Raw genomic sequence first — 22,216 nt, forward strand, 5'->3', positions numbered from 1 at the left:
TCTTGATAGAAAAGATACTTGATACTAAACTACCTAAAGAATCATACAAATCTTCAAGATAATAAAGCAAATTTAAGTAGCAGTCTTTGTAAGAATCATGCAAAAATGTGCCACACTCCAAAAAAGCTACATATTTTTATTTTTGTAGTTAAGTTCTCTAATGGGTCAATATTGTGAAATGTGTAATTATTCATTAAAATCTGCCTGCTCTTAGGAGATAATCAACACTGAAAAACCAATAGATTCTTTTGTATTTTAATGTCATTTACAGAGTTATCTCCCCTATATAATTTTTATCTTCTATGAACATGGGCTGTATGAAAAACCGCATGTTACTTTCTGTTTACTATGACATTCTAAACAAAATATCAAAAATAAAAATATGTAGGCTTCCAACCATGAATTATGCATGATTCTTATGTGGAGTGCTACTTAAAACCTCAAATGATTTTCAGATACTCCGAAAACAGCTAACACCATTATATTCATAACATTTATTGCCATAATTAATAACAAAGTTTTTAATAGAAGATAAAGTAGAGGTTATATATTTGGAAATATTAGTGGTAGTGCTGGAGGAAATTTAAACCTTTGCGTGCAATGTGTTGGTCCGTATATACGTTTAATAAAATCAAAAATACCGCAAGCATGGCGCAATGTTCTGTTCAGCAATGTGAAATTTGTGAACGGGCATCAGGTATACATTTTTGTATCGACTGTGATAAAAAATTTTGTAAGGATTGTAAAAACCAACACAAACGAATAAAAACTACAAAATTCCATAGGTTTCAGGGATCAAGGGAAACTATTTCTAAAGCAAATTGGAAATTTGAGAAGCATGCCGACGAGTTTCGTTTTGTTTGCCGATCGTGCAATGTACTTCTCTGTAGTGTTTGCGTTACAGAAAAGCATAATGGTCACACGTTGTTTGCTATCAAAGAACTACTTCAACAGACTGAAAAGGTTTTTAAGGAAAAACTAATTGTATTAGGACAACACAATGAACATATACAGACTGGAATTGCACTGTTTGAAAGCAGATTTGAAGAAGTAGTGGCTGGTATTCGAAGTCAAGGAGAAAAGATCAAATATATAGTTGACCAACACATCGAAAAAATAATTGATCAACTACGAAAAGAAGTTGTTCGGGAAAGAATGAAAATGGAAGAATTTCTTAAGGACACAGAAAATTTCCAAAAGAAAGGCAATTAATTGATAAAACTAAAGGAAGAACTTGCACAAATCCCACACAACACAGCGTTTATAGAAAAAACTAAAAAGATTCGAAAAAGAGCTTGAAAAACTTGTTGTAGAACCACTACCAATATTTCCAACGGTTAATTATGAGGCCCCTTCATTAAAAGATGACTTTGTGTTGCGGAACATTGGACGTTACAGTTTGACGTAAGTGTTCAAGAATAAATATTGTTTCTTTTCTTTTTTTTCTTGTTATACAATATATCATATCCAGCAGCATAACTGTCTCTTTCATTAGATCAAAACCGTACCGTTTATCGACATACTAATAGTTTTGTCTCTCAAACTCATCATTAAGAGTTTTCTTTGCAAAGGATAAACCGTTTCTGTGTCGTTCAATTATTGTATGAAAACACGTCTTTTTTTAATAGAAGCAGTAAGCCATCGATTTGCCGAGATTCTTTTAAATCAAAAATGTACTTGTCAACCTTTCTTTAGCTTTCTATAACCATCAAATGAAATGGAAGACAGAATAATTACCTTAAAAAATCTGAGAAGTATGTTTTGGTTGAATGCATATTACAAATAACAAAACTACTATAGAAAAAGAGGTTGAAAACACAACAATGGATTGCTCATATTATATTGACAAAAATTGAATAGGAATTCCACCCAATTCACGAACACGGCACAAATTGAAAAGTATACCTTAATGAATAAATTGCAATTCCCGTTATGCATTTATTCGAGAGTACTATAATAGACAGATCAGAAACAAAAAATGACAAATCTCCCCATTTTCTATATCAAGAAAAATAGTAATAACTCTCTAGCTTACTAGTATTTTTCGTAATATGTTATATTTGTGGAGAAACAAATTTGTCAATGTCAGCAGAATAAACATTAACGTATACTTGTGTCATTCACTTCCAATTATTCAATTAAGAAAATTATATAAGAATTAATCTTGCATTCTTTCCTTTAGAGGAAAAAATTAAAATAGTTGGATATTTGTTTTACTGAACTGCTAGTGCATGAAGTTCTTCCGACGTAGAAAGGTGACTCCAGAAAAGTCTTAATAAGTGCATCGCTCAATCTGACTTTGGTCTATGTAAATAAATGTATTTACCCTTTTTTAACACTAGATTTGTCCCTGGATTACATTCTTTTGATTACCGCTATAACCTTGGTTCCCTTGATTACTCTTACGAACATTTAAAGTCTTTTTTTTTAAATTTAAAAACTTTTATATAAATACAAGAGAAGAATTCACGTGAAATGTTTTCAAATTTTTTGTGTGTAGACTTATGTAGTCTAAACATTATTGTCCAATTAAATCAGTACAAGAATCAGTTATTCCTGCCTTGACACTTAGTTCAAAAGTAACTTAACAACCAACTTCGTGGTTCTTTTGTTAACTAGTGATCAATTAGTGCGATGAAGCCATCAGTTTTACATTGTATAATGAAGACAGTAAAACAATTTGGACATCCAGGAAGACTGTAAATGTCGCGCCTGATATAAAATGTTTCCACTAAATTGACGAACAAACGAACATACCGATAGGCATCATCTGTTTTGTTAAGTTTTAATGACTACAGTTACAGTACAAATAATGCAAAAAAACTAGAGTCAACTGAAATAAAACAAAATTAATGTCAATGTCTTTATGAACTGGGCCTTTTATTCATTAGACTGAAGTTGAGTTAAAATTTTATACGTACTTTGCATTCAGTTACGAAGAAATACTTATCTCTGGGATTATTAAAGGTGGGGAAAATTTTAATTGTTAATTTTCGCGCATTTATTTTTCAATTTTATTTACTTTACTGGCAGTATTTCAATACTTCTTATATTTTATGATATAACCAAAATGTAAATTTTATATATTTTTAAGTTTGTAAAATGTACACATTTATATCATTTCAAAATATTTGTAAAAACTTCACAATATTTATACATTATAAAAGCAAGGTACGGAAATTATTAAATAGTATTCATGTTAAATGTCTGAATGTAGCGATGAGTGAGAGTGAATAATTTCACTACACTTCCTGAAACTTTTTCGCGGGCAGCTATCGCATATCTGAGCCTGTGAAATGGTCATATAGCGTAATTGTCGTTTCTAAATATCAATCAGTAAACTAATGTTTTGATTGTTGTGGAATTCACACAAAGTTTATAATAATAAAGGCCGAAGTCTGTTTGGTGATCTAGTAAACCACCCTCGATAATATGTGTTATATTATATTTAATATTCAATTATGCTTGGATACATCTGTACCTGCATCTGCACCTGGGGTTATTGTAGTGGAGCGGACACGGCCGATGATTTTCAATTATAATAAGTATCTAATAGTTACACTGTTACACGGTTCGATAAGATAAAAATAACATGTACAATTCTTCAAAATTAGGACAAAAACGGGATAATAATAGTCTTACTACGTTTTTCTCCGGTCCGCTCTCCTTTTTAAGAAGCTCTGGATAGGCCCCTGCTGTTTCATTTATCTGCTATTGGAAATACTGCACAAAATATAATATATTTATTTAATGTTCAACTACAGGGTACAAGTGTTGTGTTAATATTGGTGATCTACAAAGAAGATATGAACTGTATTAAAGATCTGAATGGTTATATTATTTTCACCTGCACTAATTGTAAATCATTTCTCCATTACTTCACGGTCTGTTGCATTAGATTATTTTAGAGCGAGTTTCGTTGAATTACGTTCGTTTACGGTGAGTTCCGTCAAATTAGTGGAAATCTCTAGTGAGCTATTGAATTATCTAGACTGTTACGACAGGGAATGCATGTGAGGCGTGAAGTAAAGGCAATTTAACAAAATACATGCACACGCGCGCACGTCCGGTTTTCTTTAACATTGTGCTGTTCGATTCTGTGCATACTTTTTTATTTATTCATACTTTATTATTTTATTTTTTTTTACCCATGCTTTGATTTTTCAAAGAATTTCGCCCGTTTCTTTTCTCTGATGATCATAATACTTGATCCTCTAACTTTTTAGAGAATGCATTCTATCTGAACCAAAAACCAAGACTACCAAGGCTGGAATCAGAAAGATTATATATAGGTGCAAGAAATGCAGGTTTGTTTATATGCTGAAAGTATAAGTATTTAACCAATATCATTTTTATAGCTGTTTCTATATTTTAAAATGGTGAATCATAATATTAGTACGAGTTCCGTCATTCCGATTGCGCCAAGATAGCCATGTATTCACTAAAATATAGCTTTTTGGTCATATATTTAATTTTGATTTCAAATTTAGAGCAATGAATGAAAAACTTTAAAAAGCGGGGAATAAATGTATTTAGAAGAAAACAAAGAAATTTACTTTTTTGTTTTCTTTAATATTGTAGCAAAGACAAAATATTTGGCGAGGGGTAAGTAATAATACATTAGTCAATTTCATTTCTATTTCGACGTGTTCATTTTCAATTACCATGTTTTAAATAGAAATTGTCGATGTATATTGTCGTAAAAATAATTCTTTCCATATTGTTGGCTTCGTCAATACTTTATACGCAAGTTGCTTTCTTTTTAAACTTTTTAATTGGTTTAGATAAACTCGTCTGCGAGTTGAATGCCTTAACTTGGTTAGAGTTAGGTATATCAACTAGGCATTATTATTATAGTACTCGTAACTTTCACCAAGCGACATTTACAAAACATTTATTTATTTAATGGAAATCATGCAGCTTTTAATAACACATTTACTAGTAAATACTAGTGCATATCAACGTAATAATTTGGTAAATACAAAATTAAACCTTAAAGCCACAATTTCGTCATTGTGAAGAAAACTCCACCACAAAGGTGAAATGAAGTAGCGAGCGATTGGTCATTCTCTAAGTAGGTCGATAGCTTTATATAAAGTTACGACTGAATGCAAATTTGTCTTCTATTTCTGAAAGTAGTCGCGTTATATAGTATCTAAAAGTGTTGCAGATGTAATATTCTCTCCTATGGCAATAGTTCGAAAGGATTGGCCATTGTTTTTTGTTTTGTTTATTTTGTTTTTCAATAATGAGCATATAAATTATTATCATTTTTAACTAAAAAAATTCAAAGAATTTTCTCCAGGCTTTTTTTTTATGAAAGTAGAATTCTATATTACGTAATAATATTTTCTGATTTTCCGGAGACTTTGTCCTATAGTACACTGAATCAGCGCTTCTTTGTGGTTTTCGATGTTTGGTGCGTCTATACTACAACACAGTACAAGATACACGTAGACATCCCTACTTTAAAATACTTCTATAGTCCGTCGGTCGTATTTGTTAAATTAACCAATTAAGCTCTGGCATACGTTATGTCATAGCCTACCGAAACTAAGCAGACTTTTTGTATCGCGCTAAAATTCTAACAAATGGGCTTCTGGAATAGGGTTATGTTGCTACAAGATTGAAGTCATCACTGCAGATACTTTATGGTTGTCATCATGAACTCGTGGATCGTTACGGTGTACACATCAGCGCCATGAAAACTGATTTGTTCAACGTGTCATAGTTTTCCTGTCCTCTTTCGTCTACCCCGGACTTGACTTTTTATGAGCAACTCGGTGGGTGTTTCTAGAAAAGCAGAGGACGCTTACCCTACCGGTGCACCTGGTCCATGCTCCCAGTTTTTAGTGGAGTCCGAGTTCCTCATTTGCTTTTGTTACTTTGTATGTATGATTTTAGTTACTGTATGTTCTTTGTTGTGTATGTCTGTTTTCCATGTCCGGTTTTGTCCCTGGATTACATTCTTTTGATTACCGCTATAACCTTTGTTTCCTTGATTACTCTTTCTAACATTTAAAATACATTTTTCAACAGGCTTCTAGAACAGGGTTATGTTGCTACAAGATTGAAGTCATCACTGCAGACATTTTATGGTCGTCATCATGAAATCGTGGAACGTTATGGTGTATCCATCTGCACCATGAAAACTGATTTATTCAACATGTCATAGTTTTCCTTTCCTCTTTCGTCTACCCCGGACTTGACTTTTTATGAGCAACTCGGTGGGTGTTTTTAGAAAAGCAGAGGACGCTTACTCTACCGGTGCACCTGGTCCATGCTCCCAGTTTTTAGTGGAGTCCGAGTTGCTCATTGGCTTTTTTACTTTGTATGTATGATTTTAGTTACTCTATGTTCTTTGTTGTGTATGTCTGTTTTCCATGTTTGGTCTTTGTCCCCTGGATTACATTCTTTTGATTACCGCTATAACCTTTGTTTCCTTGATTACTCTTTCTAGCATATTTCTAAACTGTTTAGGTTATTATGATTTGGTGAATTAACTTTCCGTTTGAAAATTCTACTTTTACAATTGCAGATTTCCAATGTGAGTACTTAACTTAGACGATTTAAAGTATTTAAAGTAAAAAATTGTTACTTTTCATTAACCATTTTTATCAGCTTTAGTGAATACACAAAAATATCAATAAGAATGAAAACAATCGGGATTTTTGGTTTAAAAAAAACTATCAACATTTTTTTATTAAAAGTTATCAACAAAAATAACACCATTCGTATTCACATGACGACATAAAATGTAATTTTTGTAAATCACGGACCGTCCGTCCGATTTTTTTCAAACCCTCGGCTGGAAGGGGAATGAACGACGCTAGAAGAAAATACAGTCATTTTTTAACATATATTTTTTCTGACATTTGAAAAATATATATTGTTAATCTGCAGTACACAACAAATAGAGCTTGGTAAGAAGTCAGTATGCACTGAATCCTTTTAATACAAATGATGGGAAAAGATACCTTGTTTCAATATCAGCAATGTGAATATTTTAAGTCAAAATATTGGCATTAGAACTATCCAGATATGCAATCGATTTTTACACTAATTGTTTCCTCTTTTATATTACACCACTACTTTCTTTATACTTACAGTCCAGCGTAAGTACTGTTATGTCAATTTTAAAGAAGAAGCTTCAATGTGTCTGTTTTGGTAATAAAAATCAATAATAATGTTTTTGCAGAGCCAATGTTAACTTCGTAACCTCTATATATAATTTTAAGCAATATCATTCAGATCTGTATTTAAAAATGTGTTAATTCTAGAAAAAAATATCTGATCTGTTGCAAGTAAAAAAATAACATATTATTAGAAATGAAAACAACATAAACAGTGGAAAACAAAATGTTTTATCAAACTATAACAATACAAATGAAATTTAAATCAAAAGATGCAAGTTATGGAATTAGTCATTAATCCGAGCAGAAGAAACATATCACAAATATTTGAACTCCGCAGCAGTTCTTAAACTATAATGAACGAATAATTTTGGAGAACTTGATCAAGGTATTACTATAATTTCCGTACTTTATATATATTTTTTTCCTTTCTGTTCCAGGACGTAAGTTTAATTAAGTGAAGGAAGAAGAATATATGAAAGTAGGAGCCGTGGTCTCGAGATATCATGTGATATACGTTACAAGTTTATGAAAATAAATATTGCTAGAGTTTATGTATAATATCCTTAACAATTCGAATTTCGACCAAATGGTAAATTTATTCAATCGAATGTTAACAGGAGTATAGTACTTAAAACTTTAAATAAATTTCAAGACTTTTCAATAATGATAAATTTTCCTTTTTACATGTATTCCATATCAATTTCCATCTAAATCGGTTAAGATTCACGTATTAAAAATGACTATCATGATTTTATTGAATAAATTATAATTTATACCTTTTTTCTTTCATATTTCAGAGTGTAAGTACAGAGAGAACAAAACCTGGGACAAAACAAAAATACTTTGGATAAAGGGAAGTGCTTGCTATCATTTCGCTTTGTGTTGTTTTATTTTCATTTTTGTTTGTTTGTTGTTTTGTGTCCAAAGTATCCACAATCTGACGCTGAAATCTCTTTTCATTTCTGGAAAAAATCCCACTACAAAATATACTTAACTGAAGAAAACTCGATCCACTATTTCACCCAAAACCATAAATAAAATAATCATTTTAGTATTGCATCATGATTTTCCTTCAATTTAACTACATTCTAAAAATCAAAATGCCGAATCGTTCACTTTGTTTTTTAGATTATGTCACCATTGCAACAGGTAGGTGCGATAAGCTTATCGTACTTCATTATATATCCTGATAACCAAATTAAAGACAAATTTTTTATGTAAATAGTAAAATGCCTAATTCAAGTAAAAAATGGATTAAATCAACAACATTTAGATTCTGAACGAAATATTTAACTTGAAATTTAGAAAAAGAGTAATCAAAGGAACCAAGATTCTAGCGGAGAAAAGACAATAAAACAGAAAAGAAACCAGTGATAAAAAAGGAAAGATATTCTGAGTGGTAACATAACTAAAAAATTAAATTCACCATTTCATTTCAATTTAATTTTCTTATTTCTTTTTAGAAACATGTACGTTACACTAATAATTACAATAGACACAGCTCACTTTTGCAGGGGTGCTATGTTCTTCCTCACAGATGCTTACAGCTGAACCATACTTGTACTATTGAATCTTTGACTTGGATAGTTTAAAGTGATAAAGTTGAAGTAGAAAACATTAGATGTATTACGTTTGATATCCTCCTATTTTGTACGACACTTATGATATGATATGTATATATTAGATACATAATAAAATGTGTGACATATTTACTTTAGTTACTTTGTATGTATTATTTTGGTTAATTTATGTTCTTTGTTGTGTTTGTCTGGTCTTTGTCCCAGGATTTCATTCTTTTGATTTCCACAGGAACCTTGGTTCCTTTGATTACTCTTTGAATCGTCTAAGAACATATTATAAAGAAATGGATATGGTTAGTATAACAAAGAGACAACTTCCCCACCGCGATAAAAAATGTCAGCTCAAGGCCACCCGTGAGTCTTCAATGAACGACCTATATTTTAGAATTTTGTAATGACCATCATTCGATTTTTTTTTGGGTTTTTTTGTGATTGAGTGATATTTAGTATCATAAGAACACAACGTAATGAATACTGAAGTGCTAAATTATGATAAATCTTAGTAAAAATTTAACAGTAGTACTAAAACAGAGTGGCAATATAAACCGACGATGAACTCCAGTAGTAACGTTTGCTTTGTGTGAGACACCACTGTTATTAAGGGAATTAACAAAACTACCCAACTGACAAACTATAGGCAATATTCAAAAGGAATGGTCAAAAGGAAGTTCCATATGATATATGACAATGACAGGGTAAAAACCAAGAAGTTGGAAATCATACTTTGAATCAACCACTGCCTAAACCTTATAGAGACTGGTTTTTATTTGGTTAAAGTTTATACTAAATTTATATGCATATTCTTGATGAATATTTATTAAAAATGCTCAAGGTAGTTTTTATATTTTTTTATCACCGGGTCAAATATTTGAAAACCCTGTACATGATGTTTCCCCTTTACAAACATTGTGAACAGAGTACAACCTGATATATGAATTAATAAGCGATTAAATCAGTTTTATTTAAAAGTACCTTAGCATGCCTTTGTACTTAGTTACATATAGTTATTATGAAATAATAAAAGAATAAAATCAACCATACATGTCGTCCAAATATTTTGTTCTCAAGGTCATCATGTCAACACGTTATACGGAAATTTTGATAAATTGTATATAAACATATTTGAACACGGTTTTCACCGTTTTAGTATCATATAATTCATGGAGAATACTTTCTGCCTTTATAGCGCATGTACAGTTTTAATCGTGTTAAAATTTTAATTATTTTATAAGCGTGTTATAATTAACATCTAATTAGCATATCAAATAAACAAAGACTATTTATATTGTATGTCATCAGGAGAGTTTAAAGCCACCAGTTTTTTAGCTGTGATACTCCGAACCAAACAAAGCATAAGATGGCGAGATCTCAGTTTTTACACATTTTACATATATTTTCAGGTATGTTATTAAACACTTTCAATCATGTATTTGGTCTAATTTCATGTAAATTAAAAGAAAAAAAAACGTTCGACTTCAAACTGACTTTCCATTCTAAGCAAAACTGTATATTGATTTAAATGTATCGTTAAATCATCCAGAACGGAGTAGACTCCATTTGTTACTTTTTTGGGTGGTTTATTTGAAATATAATTGATTTATTGCTTCCTTCAATAATGTCCATTTTGTTTAATGCAACATTGTTTTCTTGTCGTCGTATTTACAAAAAAATGTATACATATATTTAGAGGGTAGTTTTTCACCTGATTTGAATCATTAATTACATTGTTTGCGCATCATCAAATACGAAATGTTTTGACAAAGTTTTACTATGCATGCGTATTTTGCTGAAAATTGTTGTTATGACATTATTACTCATCTTTTTTAAGCTCAAGCTAAGACTCATTCAAACTATGGTACAATGTTAGAAAACATTCATATATGTATTTATTTATTTATTTATTTATTATTATTATTTTTTTTTTTTTTATTTTTTGCTTGAAATGTAATAGTACGCATAAATTCATATAACCCTCGATAAAGAGGAAATATCGATAATTTTGAATGCGTTGTAAAATTAAAAGTAAAGGGAGATTGCACTGTAATTACAATATAGTAGCCTTTTTTGGGCATATTACATCTGCATGATTCTTATGAGCACCTCGGCGGGTGTTTCTTCGTACCTGGATTACATTCTTTTGATTTCCGCTATGACCTTGGTTCCCTTGATTAATTTTACAAAAGACAGCTACTTAAATCTTAAACTGTAGAAATTATAATGCTTTTAGCAATGTCATTACATTTACGTCAGTTAAGTACTGCTAAAAATTAATTCCCCTGACAAACAATGTGCTCATTTCTTTTTTATTATTTTTTTCTCCCAGTTTTTAGTGGAGTCCGAGTTCCTCATTTGCTTTTATTACTTTGTATGTATGATTTTAGTTACTCTATGTTCTTTGTTGCGTATGTCTGTTTTCTATGTCTGGTCCTTGTCCCTGGATTACATTTTTCTGATTACCGCTTTAACCTTGGTTTCCTTGATTACCTTTTAAACAAAATCTGTTCTGAAACGTCGTTAGATCAAATTTGTTCATTTGAACATTTTTGTCATGATTGAAAAAGACATTGGGTATGCTTCATATCAAAATCTTTAACATCGGCATAAAGATGCAAGTCTTTTCATTAATCATTGTATGAATTTTGACAAAAACATGAACAATATACCATTAACTATCCAACGCGTAATTACCCTGACACGAAATAATAATTTTATATAAAAATTCCTAATTATAAAGCCTTCTTTAAATTATGCAAGTTTCATATGAAATTGTGTTAAAATAATTATGAATTTAATTACTGTGTCATTCTTATGTTAAATGTTTCGGACAAATGTGGTTTTTAGAGATAAATTACCAATGAGGAGTAAAAGTGTGAAATTACATGGTTACATGACATCATTTATATAAATTATAATATCATTTTATAAACGTTTATATTTATGAAAGCTTTATTATATGTTTAGATATGAGTGTAATAAACGTTTTCTCATCAGCATAGCGCTAAACGCTACGTCATTGGTTCTCAATCTCCATTTAGGTACATTAAAAGTGTGTACATATGCACCCCCCCCCAAAAAAAAAAAAATCAATAAATAAATAAAAAAATAAATAAATAAATCTTCGCAAATAGCTTGTGTATTGGTGCAAGATTAATCAAGGGAACCAAGGTTATAGTGGTAATCAACAGAATGTAATCCAGGGACAAAGACCAGACATGGAAAACAGACATACACAACAAAGAACATAAAGTAACTAAAATCATACATACAAAGTAACAAAAGCAAAATGAGCAACTCAGACTCCACTAAAAACTGGGAGCATGGACCAGGTGCACCGGTAGGGTAAGAGTCCTCTGCATTTCTAGAAACACCCGCAAAGTTGCTCATAAAAAAATCAAGTCCAGAGTAAACAAACGAGGAAAGGAAAACTATTACCCGTTGAATAAATCAGTTTTCATGGTGCAGATGGATACACCATAACGATCCACGAGTTTATGATGACGACCATAACATATTTGTAGTGATGCAATTTTCGTGTTTAAAATGCAAGACTTAAGTGCTTCTCTTTTTTCTGTCAGCTTTTCATTTTCGTCAGGCATGAATCCCCGCGTGGTAAATACACAACTACTTTGCACACCGTTTTTTATGACATGGACAGAAGGGTACCCCTAAAGTAGGGACACTCTGTGTATTGTTCTTCATTTGCCGATGTGTTATATTAATAAACAACCCGGTAGACTTAATTATGACCAAGATATAGCGTGGGAGGCTTTTTTTATCTTTAAATGGTTCGGCGATCCGTCACGCATGTGTATGACTTCGATAATAATTGAAATATAATTGAATATCTTTTGTCTTGCGGATTTTGAAATAAAATAATTTACATGGAGAATTTGTCACAACACACAGTATATAATAGATGACCCTAGGTGAGTTTATGGAGCTTTTGTGGTACGGACCATATTTTTAGGTCATGCAGTTAAAATATTTAATATTAGCAAAGATGATTTAGAATACGAGGAAGCTTCAGCAAGAAACCCTTATGAGTTATCAAATAAAATTATCAAAAACCAAATAAAAAACCAAAAGAAATAAACATGTTTGTATTATCCTCTGTACTTGCAGGGACTTTATATTACACTCCCTGGTACTGGTACACTTGTCAGGAGTATAATTCCGTAAAAAGGGGTAAAATCAATATTTTCATTGAAGTTGAGGTTCGGAACAGTTTAAATCTTAGAATATGAATTTAATTTCCTTTATGTAAAAAGTTCAATCTTACATGACAGAACATAGTGAAATATTACTACGTAATCTTCGAACAGAAGTGATGTCGTTCCACTGTGTCTGGTCTTCATACAAATAATAGTTTAATAATCATGACATTGTTTATCATTTTCTTCTCGAAGTGGTTTAAATTGATACAACTTTAAGTAAATATTTGCTGGCAAAACAAACCTTTCGATATTTTCACTCTCAGTTGTAGATATCATGTAACAAATACAGAAGTCCCACGCATCTACTCGATCTATGAATTGAGAACCAATGACGAAACACAGTCACATGACCACATAGCTAATAAAAAATGTATGGCTTGGATTATCGTCAATTTTGAATCAACTTATCTTAAATTAAACGACGTAAGTGACCACAAGGGGCGTTTTAATTAAATACTTGGAGTAATAAACAAAAAATCAAAAAATCAAAAAACAAAAAAAAAACAAAAAAACAAAAAAAAAAAAATTAAAAAAATGATTATTTGTGTCACGCTTCCTTTAAGTACTCGTTATTCTTGGATAATAATTTTTTTATTACCGTTCGAGTTCTAGTTCCTCTGATTTCCGTCTCCATGTGAATATACATGCAATCAAGGGATCGCGTTCTCGAGGCAATTTTCTTACTTATTTAAGTTTTTGCAGTGTATTTATCAGAATATGTCGTATAATATATACATAAGGTAAGCCGAAATCATCTCTGTGAGGACGCCTTTTAACAACCTAAAGTGATATTGAATTAATTAAAGTAGTAGAAAAAAAACATATATTTGATTAGTAGCATGAAGACGCCTTCAAGTGGCAGATCATCGTATAAAAAATTACATGTATAAAGAAATATTTTCCTTAAGGAGGTAGACTTAGGGTAAGGGACATAACTCATGGAATCAGTGACATGTTTGCATCATATTCAATTTCACCAAAGCCTCTCAAGCGTTTGTTTGAAGCAGAATAAAATCAATCCAAGTTAATTAGATGCTTACATAAGATGGATGTAAAATGCTGCATACAAACATTCAAATGATTTTTAAAGTTGTGTCCTAGGTCTACTTCCTTAAATCAGTATTAAATTTGCTTATTCATTATTGCTTACGTTCGTTATAACATACTCATAAAAATACCTTTTTTAATAATGTTATCTACAAACATGCATACATGTCAAATTTGTATAAATGGACAGAAGAATTAAACATAATTTAACTGCGTTTTTATTTAAAAACTATATGATAATTGAATGGAGCTTAAATAGGATTACATAATCACGGAACTGTTTTGATAGAGTAAGGCATATTCTTCTTTAGGGTAATTTTCTAACTTAAAACAATCCTGATAACACGGCTTTGACTTATATCTTAAGTCAGTCTTTTTATGTGGCTCTATTTAAAATTATCCACGATTCAGGTTGGAGTCATGCGTATAATAAATAAAAGACGAAAGCTTGAACAATCTACTGACAACATCCAAGGGAAGAAAGATACAAGATGTTAAGTTTTCAGTTGTCATGCGTACATATTATAAATGCATATTTCTGAAAGCGTGTGGATGCTTCTATATGTTAAAAAACATTATGCACTTTTGTTTCCTACAAAATGTAAGTTTTTAAGACTGGAATTTTTATATTTCTTAATATTAATATCACGCAGGTAATATTTACAGTGCTTATAACCTGTCTGTTTATATTGTATTATTGTAGTCGTTGTAACAGCTTTTTGGGTGGTAGAAGGCAATCATTACAACACAGATTGTATGGGACTTACTTCTTGTATGGAAAGTCTTGGTTCTCATGTACAGTATGCCGTTTATAACATCACCACAGGCAACAAAGATGCTTTAAGAAAGTTTTATCGAAGTTTGTGTGGGTAAGAACTTCGTGCAATATTTGATTTATTTATTTCGATAGAAAATAAAATAAAGGAGTGAATCCGTTCCACCATGATGCCTTACTTAATTTACTTGATGAACAGTAATTACAAATATAAAAAAAAAATAAGTGCAAACCTAGTACACCAATGTATTAGACATGACAAAACCCTACTATATTTTAATACATTATCCCAATATAGGAATTGCTATCTGCTTGTAATGTCGCCATTTGTACTTATTATTTTACATAGACTGGTGAAAGTAGTTATACAGATACATAAACTTAATATATGGGCTGATAAGAGTTTACCGTTTAGTGCGAGTCTTACTTCGTAATGATAACTAGACAGTTGCATTACTTTAATTGTTTGTTTATAACTAATTTGTTCTTTGCGTAATAGGCAGTTTCCCAATCTCAGCCCCACTATATTAAGTTATTTAAAACGGAAATCAGAAGGCATCGTTATTTTTAACTCAGGTATGCTTATTAATACTCATGTAAGTTGCATTGAAGCAATATTTGGGAATCATGATCTACTAGTAATTACATTATATGCATTTATGTTTACTATTTTCAAGATGGGCTTTGGTAAGCTATTCATTAAAGTCTTTTTTAGAGACATTGAGGACGTAGTACAGTGCTACCATGAGGACAACATCGCCGGATGTTCACAGTTAAATAGCTTTATACAGGTCATACCATCCCAAGATCAACTTCGGAAACAATTGATAAATATCTGTACACAAAGTGAAAGTAAGTTGACCGTTGGAATTTATCATAATACAGGTATTTAAATATGGCTTCTCGGCTACTTTTAGTGGCTGCATAATATAGAGACTTGTTTTATTGAAAAGTATTTTATCAAATTTTGTGTTTATACCAGGTTCAGTTTCTAGTCAAAAACTAAGAGTACGGAATTTTACGTAGTTTTAACAACTTATATTTAACACCTATATTTCAAGAAATAAATACGGACTTTGTATGCATATTCTTTGTCCAACTCCTTTCAGGTTGTACTATAAAGTGTTCTTCATTTTTTGTAGCTGTCATAAATGCAATGAACTGTTTTATGAAGACAGAAGTGAAGCGAGGTTTACATCAATGTTTTGTTGAACTTGTAAGTCATGTGCACCTTTCTGGAGAATATAGTGCACGAACAGAGGATCAGTGTCGGTATGTTTAATTCGATGTAATAGAATATATGTTCGTGAAGTTAAAGAGAAAACATGGAATAACACGTTCAGATGTAGGAAATCATTAAAAATTAAAAATAATACTATAGATAAATTCAACATTGCCAAAACCGGCAAATGTCAGCTATCTATGTCTTTGTTTCGACGTAGTGATTAAATAAAAGAATAATCAAGGGAAGCAAAGCTACAGCAGCAACCAAAAGAACACAAACCAGGGACAAAGACCAGACATGGAAAACAGACATACACAACAAAGAACACGAAGTAACCAAAATCATACCTACAAAGTAACAAAAGCGAATGAGCAACTCGGACTCCACTAAAAACTGGAAGCATTAACATGGATCAGATGCACCGGTAGAGACTTGAAAAGCGCGAAATAACGTATATTTCTAAGATTAAACATAAGACTTTCCGGTAAGTTTAATTTGAATACTTTCTTATATCTTTCGATTTAGATAGATAATCCGACATCTTTCATAATTATATATTTTGTTGTTTCAGGTCATTTTCTAGATATAACACATGTGCATTTTCTGTGATCAAGTCAGTGTGTTCGTGGGATAGTGTTAATTTTATACAACGGGAGGGTGAACAACATTATAACACTGTGTGTTCTGGTTGCCAGTTTTCAATAAGTGTTTTACTACTTCTGACTTGTGCAATGTTTTATTACTTGTGCAAACAGGTTATGTCTTAGATGACTAGTTTTATAGTGACATTTGCAATTAATAATTGCAGCTAGTTGTGTCATGTGACCAAAACTTTTTACATATAAAAACATACTGTGTTATTCACGCCTATCATACTATATTTACAACTGAAGTAGAGCATAAATGCTAAGTGTTATTCGTTTTGATTTGTACATCATTATAACAAAAGTAGATTCCAGCACAAACTGTTTTAAGAACTGATTTAAAAAGGAAATCAGGGGACCCAAGATTCGAGCAGTTACAAAAAGAATATATTCCAGGAATAAAACAAAATCCAGGGAAAATAGATACAAACAAAAAAGAAAATGAAATTACCTGAATAACATGTACAGACAATCAAAAGTAAATGAGCAATAGGGACTTCATTAATTCTTGAGCATGTATCGGGTACAACGGTTGATTAAGTGTCTTTTGGTGTTTCTAGAAACCACAGAGTTTCTCATGATATTTCACGTTCGGGGCAGACAAAATGATATGACACGGTGAACAAACCGGTTTGTCGGTCAATGAGTGCCAAAGCTACATCATTTTTCAAAGACCCCGATGCAGCAAACACATTGTCTACTATACATGACAAATATGTTGTCGTACCAGCAGACAAAGCCCAAAACAACATTGTTTGTCTGCAAAACGTTTAACATCAAATGTTTATTATCAGAGGTAGACGTAGAAAATAATAGCAGTGATAAGACCTATACTGCTACCACACTCTCCAAAGAAGAGATTGTGGAAAACCATAAATCTGTGCTATCCTCTTTTGGTCTCTCTACCAAGGACGATGATTGTGATTTACCGTTTATGTACTGGATTCCTAAACTCCACAAGAATCTATACAAACAACGTTTCATATCTGGATCTGCAAAATGTACCACCAAACCTCTTTCAAAACTTCTATACTCACAACTGTCACAGAGGGTCTGCAGTCCTACCACAACACTTGTTACTCCCGTAGTGGTATAAATTCAATGTGGATCCTGAAAAAATCGAAAGATCTTTTGGAGACAATCAGTTCAAGACAATTATCTGAATATAATAGCATTAAAACCTATGATTTTTCAACACTGTATACTTTTATTCCCCATACTCAGTTAAAATCACGACTTAAAAACATTATACATCGTTGTTTTTTCCAAAAAAAAAGATGGTACCCCTAGAAACAAATATATAGTTCTTGGTAGAGATTCCTCATACTTTGTAAAATAATTCCAAATCATCTTCCAAATATACAGTGGAAGATGTTTACAAAATGCTGAAATTATTAATCGACAACATATTTGACCAGTGTGGTGGACGTGTTTTTCAACAAACGATCGGCATTCCAATGGAAACAAATTGTTCCTCCTTTACTTGCTGACCTATTCCTTCACTCTTATGATGCTGACTTTATTGTTGATTTGATCCGAAAGAAAGAATATCGTTTGGCTAGATCTGTTAATCTCACTTTCCGCTATATAGATGACGTATTATCTTTAAACAATCCTAATTTCGGGGATTTGATACATTGCATCTACCCCAAAGAATTTGAGATAAAGGATACTGCAGACACTGTAAAGTGAGCCTCATATCTTGACCTACAGTTCGAAATCGATGGTAAAGGAAAACTATTGACCAAACTTTACGACACACGTGATGACTTTTCATTCAGAATTGTCATGTTTCCTTTCATCTGTTGCAACATCCCTTCAGCACCTGCGTATGGAATGTTCAAATCACAATTCAAACGTTATGCCAGAGCTTGCCGAAGCTACGCAGACTTTTTGTTTCGCGCTAGAACTTTAACAAATAGGCTTCTGGAACAGGGTTATGTTGCTACAAGATTGAAGTCATCACTACAGAAGTTTTATGGTCGTCATCATGAACTCGTGGATCGTTATGGTGTATCCATCTGCACCATGAAAACTGATTTATTCAACGGGACATAGTTTCCCTTTCCTTGTTTGTGTACCCTGGACTTGACTTTTTATGAGCAACTCTGCGGGTGTTTCTAGAATAGCAGAGGACGCTTAACCTACCGGTGCACCTTGTCCATGCTCCCAGTTTTTAGTGGAGTCCGAGTTGCTCATTTGCTTTTGATACTTTATATGTATGATTTTAATTACTTTATGTTCTTAGTTTAAACATATTTTATTCAGAATTAGTTTGATTACAATAAATTACAAAACATAATAGTAATAAGACAAGGATTCGGAAACAAGCATAGCTTATACTAAGTCCGTCTCCTATAAGAATGACAATTTGGTTAGCACATATGTTCTATTGCACGCTCACATGTTGAAGATATAATATGTGACGAGGAGAAAATAAAGTATTTAGGAAAAAAGGGATGAAATGCATTACTAGGTAATTGATTATAGTTAGGTGTTCACAAACAGTTTACTGTCTATTATATACTTTTGCACATTTGTAAATATATAAATATTTTGTTCTAAAGTTAGAGCATCTGATCCATAAAGCAAAATTTTTGGAGTTAACGGGATTGGTAAATCTAACGTCAATATGTACGTCTGACGAATGACTGCATACTTGGTACAGTGAAGAAGATAATGGGCTGACTTACCGCATGTACAATATGGGTTATCGACAAGATTTTGTGCAAATAAGTGAGCATTCAAAGAACTACTATTCATACGTAATCGCGCATGGAGCACCTGACCAATTCTAATGCCGATATTGAAGTATGTTGGGCATTTTACGTTCTGAACTTTCAAATAGTTCTTGAACGTTTCTAACGACGACGCCTTACGTCGACAGGCAAGTTGTTAAATAATTTGACACTTGAAGGTAAAAAAGTAACCAGAATAGATATTGATTCTCGTACGTATTTCTGCCACGTTGTTGGAATGTCGAGTAAAATGATGATGCAAGTCCGAAATTGTGTTCGGTATCAAATTACAAAGATAGTCAGAATCTTTCCTATGCACCATTTTATGAATCATAATAAGTTTATGATTCTTTCTACGATCTACGAGCTTTTCCCACCCTGTCTCAACGTATAATTTTGCAATAGAAGTTAGTTTAGTCCCACCCGTTACTATTCGCATGGCCTCGATTTGCACACTCTCGACTTTTTCAGACAAATATTCTATATTGTTGTACCAAATGACGTCGCCATATTCCATTAGTGGTCTAACGTACGAGAAATACATTTTTTCGAGTGTAAATTTATCAAGAAGTAGTCTCAAGCGACGAAGTGCATTTACATGGGTAAACGCTTTTCTGACAATATTGTCGATGTGATTATGCCACGATCCGTTATCTGAAAATGTTATACCCAAATGCGTATGGCTTGTCACTTCCTGTATGTCATGATCGTTCATCTTTAATATCGGATATACCACTCGTGTAGACTTGCGCGAAATAAGCATCGGCTCGGTTTTCTGTGGATTAAATTTAACAAGCCAAGTAGTTGCCCACTGATGAATTTTCGCGAGGTCATTATTTAAGATATTCGAGGCGATAGCAGGCGAATCGACGGTTACAAAGAGGCTAGTATCGTCAGCAAATAACTCAATAGTTGCATCTATGTCTACAACGATATCATTTATAAATATAATAAATAACAGAGATCCTAAAATCCAGCCTTGCGGTACGCCGGCATTTATGGGTGTCCATTCGGAGAGACCCCCATTCAAACAAACGCGTTGATTTCTACCGCTCAAATAACTCTTAAACCAATCCAACGGTTTTCCCGAAATACCGTGGTTCCTTAGTTTAAATAAAAGACCAGTGTGCCATACGCGATCGAATGCTTTGCTTATGTCACAAAATATTACTCTGACTTCCTTTCTACTATCCCAAGCCTTACCAAAAGTATTCGATATATCAACTAGCTGGTTTATAGCCGAATTGCCTCGCGTAAATCAAGATTGGTGAGCAGTTATAACATTGTTGCGTAAGAGGAAGTTATGTACATACTTATAGACGCACCTTTCCATACACTTCGAAATAATATTTAACAGCGAGATCGGTCTGTAGTTTTTAACCTCGTTAGCATTTCCGTTCTTAAAAGCCGGAGTAACGTTTGCCTTTTTCCAATCTGTTGGAAAAATTGCATTAGTCAACGACAAACTAAAGAGTCTACACTACTGCGTTTTTAAAATTGGGGCACCAGCTTTCAATAAACGTGGATTTATAAGGTCAAGCCCGCAAGCCTTACTGATATTCAAATTGAGCAAGACATCCTCAACGTCCGTCTCTGAGATATATATTTTAACGAGCGTAGTATCCGCTAAGATAGGTTTAGGAAGATTAGAAGGGAGTCATCCAGCACGGTTTGCAAAGCAAAAAACCGATTGAATTCGTTTGCCTTTTTGTTATCATCGTTTTTTAACAAAGGGGGAAGGCCGACACTCGATCGTTTCATTCCAGAAAACTGGTTACAGATTTTCCACCAGTTTTTGGTCGATGGTTTGCAGTTTACAATTTTACTAGCCATACTTGCAATATAATCATCTTGAGAGCGATGAATAAGAGTAGTTTTGCCCAATCTGACTCTCTATTTGACATCCTTGCTTGTGAATGAATTCGCCGTTTTTTACGTATGAGTCTACGAATGTTTGCATCGTTCACTGCAGACTCGATAGAGCGTTCAACTTTAGACCAAACATCAATGTTACTGTTAGGTGGCACGTGAAAAGTACCATAAAGGACTTTTTTGCGATAAATTTTTAACTGAATCCACAGTGCTGCAACTTCCGGCACTTCTAGGTCAGTACGTCTAATGGCATAAATATTATCATGAACATAAACAACGATCCCTCCCCCTTTTTTATCATCAGCCCTATCGTTTCGTTATGGTTTTTGGTAGTTGAGGAGCTCGATCGAGCCAGGGTTATTTGCGTCGTTTAACCAAGTTTCAGTAAAGGAAAGTATATCAAAGTTGCTAAATTCTGCTGCAAACAAGTCTAATTTTGGTATTAGACATTGGACGTTCAAATGTAAAAATGAAACAGAGTTGGAAAGTAAATCGTGTAAACTAGATAAATCTGACGAGCAATCTGAATGTTCGCTATGAATATCAAAATTTGAATCGGAATCTGAAGGACCAGGGTTAGGATGCAGACCGCTGATCATAAACAGAAGCTCAATTATGACAAGAAGTAAGACAATATATATAACACTATCAAGATTCAATAACATAGGCGGCATATAAATATCTGTACAATGTGTTTTACCATTATTCGGATTAATTATCAATATAAGGCGCAAAAATGCAATTAATTCAAGGGATTCTACTTTGTTCCCTGAATAAACAATTAAATATACACAAAAAACATCAAACACAGACAGTGATCTTTTGTACTTGTGTGCAAAAGCAAAACAGCCAACTCTCATTCTGTATTGTTCTACCCCGATACCCATTACGTCACACACGATTGATCATAACAGGAATGACAGTGACCAAAGGTAAAGTACCGTCGACAGTAATGTGCACGTACCTGAGATTTGTTAACACCTTT

General features: G+C 32.6%; 1 protein-coding gene and 1 pseudogene across 3 annotated transcripts; both read left to right on the forward strand.

The window, feature by feature from the left end:
* Positions 1 to 838: 838 nt before the first annotated feature.
* On the forward strand, positions 839 to 8,846 carry LOC148604357 (uncharacterized; annotated as a pseudogene). The gene is made up of 5 exons (XR_015916110.1): positions 839 to 963; positions 1,228 to 1,404; positions 4,227 to 4,307; positions 4,582 to 4,605; positions 6,539 to 8,846. The product of XR_015916110.1 is annotated as an uncharacterized LOC148604357 (transcript).
* Positions 8,847 to 9,914: 1,068 nt separating this feature from the next.
* LOC148604358 (uncharacterized) lies at positions 9,915 to 16,887 on the forward strand. Of its 2 annotated transcripts, XM_088550489.1 has the most exons (6): positions 9,922 to 10,116; positions 13,194 to 13,353; positions 14,681 to 14,846; positions 15,468 to 15,604; positions 15,895 to 16,024; positions 16,549 to 16,887. In XM_088550489.1, exons 3-6 carry the CDS (start codon positions 14,734 to 14,736, stop codon positions 16,742 to 16,744), a joined length of 576 nt encoding a protein of 191 aa, XP_088406615.1. In that variant the 5' UTR covers positions 9,922 to 10,116; positions 13,194 to 13,353; positions 14,681 to 14,733; the 3' UTR covers positions 16,745 to 16,887. The 2 variants fall into 2 exon arrangements, with proteins under 2 accessions (XP_088406613.1, XP_088406615.1); XM_088550487.1 differs by lacking the exon at positions 13,194 to 13,353 and having other exon boundaries at positions 9,915 to 10,116.
* Positions 16,888 to 22,216: the final 5,329 nt, after the last annotated feature.

This window comes from Perna viridis, chromosome 10 (assembly GCF_037379345.1).
Source record: "Perna viridis isolate PV_CMFRI_1.1 ecotype Kerala chromosome 10, ASM3737934v1, whole genome shotgun sequence".
Taxonomy (NCBI): Eukaryota; Metazoa; Mollusca; class Bivalvia; order Mytilida; family Mytilidae; genus Perna; species Perna viridis.

Bases quoted from the DNA above. Each gene is read 5' to 3' on its own strand.
- LOC148604358 (XM_088550487.1), top strand. From the start codon at position 10,074: ATGGCGAGATCTCAGTTTTTACACATTTTACATATATTTTCAG. The intron at 10,117-14,680 runs GTATGTTATTAA...GTATTATTGTAG, and splicing joins CATTTTACATATATTTTCAG to TCGTTGTAACAGCTTTTTGG. The intron at 16,025-16,548 runs GTATGTTTAATT...TTGTTGTTTCAG, and splicing joins CGAACAGAGGATCAGTGTCG to GTCATTTTCTAGATATAACA.